The 7,843-nt window shown below is 46.1% G+C and overlaps 1 protein-coding gene across 1 annotated transcript; it reads left to right on the top strand.

Annotated features, from left to right (window-relative positions):
* The first annotated feature begins 831 nt into the window (after positions 1 to 831).
* Positions 832 to 7,553, top strand: LOC120913947 (tubulin beta-4B chain-like). Its single transcript, XM_040324307.1, has 4 exons — positions 832 to 940; positions 3,381 to 3,489; positions 3,571 to 3,681; positions 5,964 to 7,553. The coding sequence occupies exons 1-4, from the start codon at positions 884 to 886 to the stop codon at positions 7,022 to 7,024; spliced, it is 1,338 nt and encodes a 445-aa protein (XP_040180241.1). The 5' UTR covers positions 832 to 883; the 3' UTR covers positions 7,025 to 7,553.
* The last annotated feature ends 290 nt before the right edge of the window (positions 7,554 to 7,843 follow it).

Raw genomic sequence — 7,843 nt, 5'->3', positions numbered from 1 at the left:
ATAATAATAATATCGGGCAATCTGTGTGGCAATACCGGAGACGTAATGTGTATTGGGGTGTACCCGATCACTCCCCATTAGGTAATTTCCAATTTTATGTTCAATACTCAAATGATTGAATGTGATTGATCGTCAACAAGACGTTTTATATACTTCCTACCCTACATTTGCCACCAACGGGGAGCTCAGTGGGTTATTAGGCTGGGATCAAAGAAGGATCCCTGATAGGGTAACATGGGGTGAGATGAAGGGTGTGAATTATTGTATTGATAGACTTTTCATATTATAGTACAAGGCTCAGTTGTGTCTATGGGAATCCATGGAGACAGGTTGTGTTTAGGAATGCCTATTCACTGACACAAGACCGGTAACTAGGCCAAACACAACACTCCGTGGAGCCCTCACTAACGGTCACCACACCAAGCGGGAACCATGGAGCCCTGGTAACCGGCAGCGGCGTAGCTCAGCGCGGCTTATACGAAGTTACGCACAACCATTAGCGTAATGATATCTGTGAATAGCGCTGCTTCTAAGTTACGCCAGTCTCTCGCCAAGCGCATTGCGGTGGTTACTATGACACTGTTGGGCCCCGCCATATTCAGAGCCAGCATCCAATCACGAGAAACAGTCAATCATTTGAATGGAACCAATCCGTGCCAGGTTACAGCCCCTGACAAGACAGCCAATCACCACCCCCGATGTATTTGACTGGCAGGTTGGTGATCAATCGCTGCCTTGTCAGTCGGCCCGCCCACTTACTATTGACCAATGCTAGGAGACCTAGACGTGAGAGAGTTAGGACTCGTCTATAAAAGAAGGCGCGCACAGCGGCGGGGACATAGTTCTCCGGGTTCCAGGGAAAGCATACAATTACACAGACGTCATGAGGGAAATCGTACATCTACAGGCCGGCCAGTGCGGCAACCAGATCGGAGCCAAGGTGAGGGGTGGCTGGTTTTACTATTTCGTGTCTGCTCGCCTTCTTCCCCTATTGTAGTAACTGTGGAGGAGCCATTGGGCCCGGGTTATGTGTACTCGGGGGGTAGGGGGAAATCATTCAGGTTCGGCTCGGGTGTTGTCCGGCTCTTAAGGGGTTAAAATGCCGGCTCCGATCACCTATCCCGCTTCCAGGCCAACCGCCAGTCAAGCCGCCCAGCTGCTGTGGGCGTGGTTTGGAGATGTGAATGGGGCGTGACCGGTTAACCTGTTATGTCGTGTTTCAAATTCAAACGTTGGAGTTGGCGGGCACCTGGGTGATGATCGGCGCTGCCGCACAACCATACATTGTACAATATTACATCGTGTGCACTTGTGTGAAATCATGTAGGACTTTACACTGCATGATTTATGCTAGATATTGTACAATCGGATTGTGTAGTCACATCTATATTGTAGGGTGGTGATGTGTGAGCCAATTAAGACCTGGCCCAGTTATTAGAGTGACGACCTGAAAGCTTTGCTGCTCCTCCTGAAGTCTGCAAATTCTTCAGTATGAGTACCACATTGTAGATTATACAAGACCCCTTTCACACTGGGGCGATATAATGCTAAAAATGGCGCCCTGAAAGAGCCGCTGCTGTCTCACTGGAGTAATACGCTAGCAGGATGATAAAAAAAGTACTGCTAGCAGCATCTTTGGGGCAGTGTGTATACCGCTCCTGCCAATTGAAATCAATGGGCACTGTGGCTATACTGCTGGCAAAGTGCCGATGCAGTGGTGCTTTTCAGTGGTTTTAACTCTTTCTGGGCTGCCCGGCTAGCGGCCCAATACCCCAGCAAATGTTTGGTTCATGTCTGTGTGGGTTGGGAATGCATGTGATCAGCAGGCAAAATGTGCCACTGTTTTGTGGATGCACAGAGATTGAGTTTTTTTTTGGGGGGGGGGGGGTGTAAGTTCACCTTTGACAGAAAAATCTGTAAGATGAACTTACACTGGACCCCCTCTCGTCCTGTAGTACCTGAAGCCGGCGGTCTGCCGCACTGACACATCGTAAAGCTGCTTTACGGGTTCGGGGATCAGAAATCCCGTGTTGCTGATCTCCTAGACGTACCTCATAAAGGTACATATAAGACATTCTAATTGGTGACAATCACATACAGGGGTGCAGAATGAGTTCCATCTTCATTTTGGAATAGCTGGTGTCGGTTTTTCTGACCATGGCGCATATTGCAGCTGTACTTGGGTTGTAACATTTCAAACAGCCCCCCCCCTTTGCCACTATTAGATTGTGCCCTACTTATCTGAATTGTGGGATGATCAGACATCTGTATTGAATATAGCCCAGCTGCGTGTGGCTCCGGTGCATCATCCAATCACAGCGATTTGTTATGGGCAGACAAGTCCAATCTGTCACTGCGGCAAAGGGACTCTTGGATCTCAATCGAGCAGACGTGTGGTGAGATCACTGCATGTGTAGTCTTTTGATGACCTGTCCCAGCCTCGTGATGGCGGTCTGTACAGGGCTGGGGGGAAGAGTCTGCAGCAGCCTGTGCATTGCATCTGTCATCAACATCAGTACTGTGCACTCTCTAAAGCAAACCTTTAACCAATGCATGTTTTATGAATGAATTTTTGGCAAAGTGGACTATGCCTTTAAAGTCGCCTATTTCTAAGTGACGTGGGAATTACAGTAATTTGACTAATGACTTGGGAAGGTCTGTGTATAGATGACAATACAAGCTGATTCTGCAGTGTCTTTTAGGTGTATCGCCTTATACAGAATAAGGGATGGTTGGGATATAAGCTTTGATTGGTAGGTTGGGGTGCTACATGGTTTTAGCAAAATCAACCCTTTATAGCAGGGGTCTCCAAACTTTTTCAAACAAAGGGCCAGTTTATTGTCCTTCAGACTTTAGGAGGGCCGGATTTTAGTCAGCGGGGGCAGAAATGTCCTGGGCCCAGCACCAGTGAGAATTAATATGGTTGGTGATCAGTAGGAGTAGGGCCCCTATCAGTGGGAGGAATAGTGCCTCATATCAGTTGGAGAAATAATGCCCCAAGGGCCGGATAAAGGCTAGCAAAGGGCTACAGTTTGGAGACCCCTGCTTTATAGAGAAACTCAAACTGGACAGTACAAAATCTGGTGCAGCTGTGCATGGTAGCCAACTGGCTTCAAACTTCAACATGTTCAATTAAGCTTTGATGGTAAAACTGAAAGCTGATTGGTTTCCATGCAGAGCTGCACCAGATTTGGCACTCCAGTTTTGGTAAATGAACCCAAATGTCTATATACTGTATAGATATAGATGAAGGTGTCGGACAAGTTCTAGGACAGGCTCTAGGTGACATGGCTTGTCTTGAAGGTTGTAGTAACGAGACCTACACAGGAACGTGCCTTGTTGCTCTAATAACTGAAATGTGTTTTTTTTTTTTTTTCTAGTTCTGGGAAGTAATCAGTGATGAACATGGCATTGACCCAACTGGCACATACCACGGTGACAGCGATCTCCAGCTGGAAAGAATAAATGTGTACTACAATGAAGCATCAGGTGAGCTGTTCTCCATCTTTTGTGCTTCTCTTACAGCCAGTAGTTGACATGGTGCTTACAATTTTTAACGTGTACTTTCAGGTGGCAAATATGTTCCCCGTGCAATTCTGGTGGACCTGGAGCCCGGCACAATGGACTCTGTGCGGTCTGGACCCTTCGGGCAGATCTTCAGACCAGACAACTTTGTGTTTGGTAAGTGTGTTAAATGGGAATAAACCAAATGCTAAAACATGGAATTGTAGGGTATATGTACAACAGTAGTGATGGTGCAGAGTGTGCTACAGTCAGGAGATTAAGAAAGGGGGTGGATTGGTAAGGACCAGCCTAACCAGTTGGCATTGACTTTGCACAGTTGCTAGTTCTTTTATCTGACAAGCAAATTACTTGTGTTCTGTGGCAGATTTAAAGCGGTTGTAAACCTTAAATTTGCACTTTTACCTACAGGTAAGCCTATAACAAGGCTTACCTGTAGGTAAAAAGAATATCTCCTAAACCTGTACGGTTTAGGAGATATTCCCCTCGCAATGCGGGCGGCGCAGGGGGGATCCACGGCGGAAGATCCGGCAGCCGCCGGACCTTGCCGAATCACAGCGCTGGAGCGGCGATACCCGGAAGACACGCCAGAGCAAGATGACATCTCGCTCGGCGTGAACCAGGTAAGTGTTGTTCACCTCGTTTTGAGGTAAGTATTTCATAATCAGCTATTATGCGGTGCATACTAGCTGATTATGCATTTTGCCTTGCAGGTAAAAAAAAAAAAAAATAATTATATATGCGGTTTACAACCGCTTTAATGCAGGAAAAGCACTGAATAAACTATAGAGCATGTATTGCTGTCTTTCTGAAACATTTTCAGGTGTAAGTAACCCCTACTAAAGTGTGGCTAAATGCCTTTCTCTGATAGGTTTATTCCATATACACGGATCAAATGGCCTGAAACGGTGACTGCTTACTCTGGTCACTAACACCCCTTTTACCATTGTGAAGTTGACTTTTCTCACAGACCACAATTCTGGTAATGAGCTTCCCTGGTATCCATGGTTTAGGTTTGACCGGGTCTTCACCACTGGCCCCTTCAAATCTCTTCTTTTGGGTGGGGAAGTCCATTTGCCAGTGTAGAAGGGATCGCTAACATCTGGTGGAATCCTGTTTGAGAAGCTGCTGTATGAGTTTAGTGAAACGCATTAGAAACTGTATGCCCTGCTAACTCATGCAGGGTTGTTAAAGGGTCTAAGTGATGGGTTGAAATGTGCTGCCAGTTATGAATGACTTGATCCTTAGCTGTCAGCATTCTATGTGCGTTGAAGCTTGGTGCCTCTACTGGCTGCTGGTTCAGAGTATTTAAAGCAATTCTTCAGCCTAGAAATAAGAAATTGAGTCGGCAGATACAAAAACTGTAGCTACTGACTTTTAATAATGGGATGCTTGCTGTCCAAGGATCCAGCTTTGTCCTCACCCAGGCCAGTTCTTCACTAGTCTTTGAGTCCTTGGTGCCAGCATCTTTTAGTGGGCAGCTAGCCATGACTCCTTACAGCATCCTGCTGCACTTTGTGAATGGTCCTGCTGCTTTCTGAGACTTGTGTTGTGTCCCAGAAGGCTGGAAGGGGTGTGAACTTCTGCTTGGATTGCTGTGGTGATCTGAAACAAAGTGGGAGCGGGTACCTGTCAAAGCAGGGCCGGTCTGTTCATAACATGGTGAACCTGGGCCAGTCAAATCAAGATGGCTAAACGCCTCTGCATGACGGTCATGAATGAATACAGAGCTGGGCATGGGCAACTGTGCATTCTAAACAAGTTGTGAACAGGCAGGTAAACATTTTTCAGCGTAGACACTAAGGTGGCATTTACTAAAGGCACATATATTGTGCACTTGCTCTAGATCAGGGGTCTCCAAACCCCGACCCACTTGGATGTTTTTTTATCCGGCCCGCAGCTCATTCAGAGACTGCCTGCTTCAATTCCCCTGTGTACGTTGGGACAGAGCAGAAGGCAGGTGGGACGATGCCCGGAAAGGCTCTGGAGGGGACACGTGCGGAAAGGCTCCAAGATTATTTACATTTTTTATTTATAAATACATTTTTTCTTCCTGCAAATATTTATAAAATCTACAATGTGGCCCTTGGGCTAAAAAGTTTGGAGACCCCTGCTCTAGTTTGTGAGGCTCTGCTGACTTCTATCATCCAACCATGTGCAAACAAAAATTCTTTTTTTTTTTTGTGTTCTTTGCAAAGTGAAGCTTTACCTCACAAGCTCTGGCACAGGCGCTCCTGTAGTGTACAGTCCATTTGCCTTTAGTAAATCCATCCCTATCTGTTCAGATAATACTCCTGTACTTGCTGTTTGGTGTACTTTGGAAATCGTATTCTTGTATCCTACAATACAAAATTCTGATGGGCTTCTTTAGGTTTCTGCACTTAAAAGGCCCTTCATGTTTATATCTGTATAATTACCATTTTTCTCCCCCTCCCTTTTAGGTCAGAGCGGTGCTGGAAACAACTGGGCGAAGGGTCACTACACAGAGGGAGCAGAACTGGTTGACTCAGTATTGGATGTTGTAAGGAAAGAAGCAGAAAGCTGTGACTGTCTCCAGGGCTTCCAGCTCACACACTCTCTGGGTGGTGGTACTGGCTCTGGTATGGGTACCCTCCTCATCAGCAAAATCAGAGAAGAGTATCCAGACAGAATCATGAACACTTTCAGCGTTGTGCCCTCCCCCAAAGTGTCCGATACTGTAGTAGAGCCATACAATGCCACCCTGTCTGTGCACCAGCTTGTAGAAAACACAGATGAGACCTACTGCATAGACAATGAAGCCCTGTACGATATCTGCTTCAGAACCCTCAAACTCACCACACCCACCTATGGAGACTTGAACCATCTGGTATCGGCCACCATGAGTGGAGTCACCACCTGTCTGCGTTTCCCTGGCCAGCTGAATGCTGATTTGCGTAAACTGGCTGTCAACATGGTGCCCTTCCCTCGTCTGCACTTCTTCATGCCAGGCTTTGCGCCACTCACCAGCCGCGGTAGCCAGCAGTACCGGGCCTTAACTGTGCCTGAGCTGACCCAGCAGATGTTTGATGCTAAGAACATGATGGCTGCTTGTGACCCACGTCATGGCCGCTATCTGACTGTAGCTGCTATTTTCAGAGGCCGTATGTCTATGAAAGAGGTGGATGAGCAGATGTTGAATGTCCAGAACAAGAACAGCAGCTACTTTGTGGAATGGATCCCCAACAACGTGAAGACTGCAGTCTGTGACATCCCACCAAGAGGTCTAAAGATGTCTGCCACCTTCATCGGTAACAGCACAGCCATTCAGGAGCTGTTCAAGCGCATCTCTGAGCAGTTCACAGCTATGTTCCGCAGAAAGGCTTTCTTGCATTGGTACACCGGGGAGGGCATGGATGAGATGGAGTTCACTGAGGCAGAGAGCAACATGAATGACCTGGTGTCTGAATACCAGCAGTACCAGGATGCCACAGCAGAAGAGGAGGGAGAATTCGAAGAGGAGGCTGAGGAAGAGGCTGCATAATTCAACCTGTTAACTGTTGTACATTTTCAAACCTGTTTTGTTTACTTGTCTTTCCATGTTTGTTTCTTTCCATGTTTGTTACAGTAGTCTTGAGCCACTGAAAATTTTTGACTTTGCCTTAACGTGAAACTCAGGTTTGTCTGGCCTTCATGTATTCTAAAACCATACATAGGGCTGCCAACTTGGATTTCTCTAATTGGAAACCTGACAAGTATAGGGGCTATAATTGTAATGTCATTTCCTGGCTTCAAAATTCACTAAATTCAAGTATAGAACCTGATCTGTGCTTATTAAGCTCAGGACTCTTTCTAAAGCCAGGCAACTAGCACTAGGAACCAACTGCCTGTACATCTCGGCACAGGTTTTCTTTAGCTGTTATAGAATTAAAGTGCTACAGCAGAAAGAAGATTAAAAGTAGTAGTTTTTGCTGCTGTAAACTGTTGAATACTACTGTTCTTCATCTAAACCAATTTTCATATTTCAATGCAAGTTGTACAGAAAAGTAACTATTAAACAGTTTTTCATAAAATTGTTGGTGTCCCTTTCTCTTGAGTACATTTCCAAAGATGTATCTGGAACCTAGTGAACATAAAAGTGAGATGGGTACGGTCATGTAACATGCCAAATACAGTGGAACCTTGGATTACGACAATAATCCATTCCAGAAAAAAATGCTCGTAATGCAAAGTACTCGCATATCAAAGCGAGTTTCCCCATTGAAGTCAATGGAAATTAAAATTTGTTCCGCATTGACTTCAATGACATGCAATACCGCCTGTGGCCAGAGGGGGGGGGGAGGGCGCTGGAGAGCCTCGTAAA

Source organism: Rana temporaria, chromosome 9, assembly GCF_905171775.1.
Source record: "Rana temporaria chromosome 9, aRanTem1.1, whole genome shotgun sequence".
NCBI lineage: Eukaryota > Metazoa > Chordata > Amphibia > Anura > Ranidae > Rana > Rana temporaria.
This window is presented reverse-complemented; position numbering and strand designations above follow the sequence as displayed.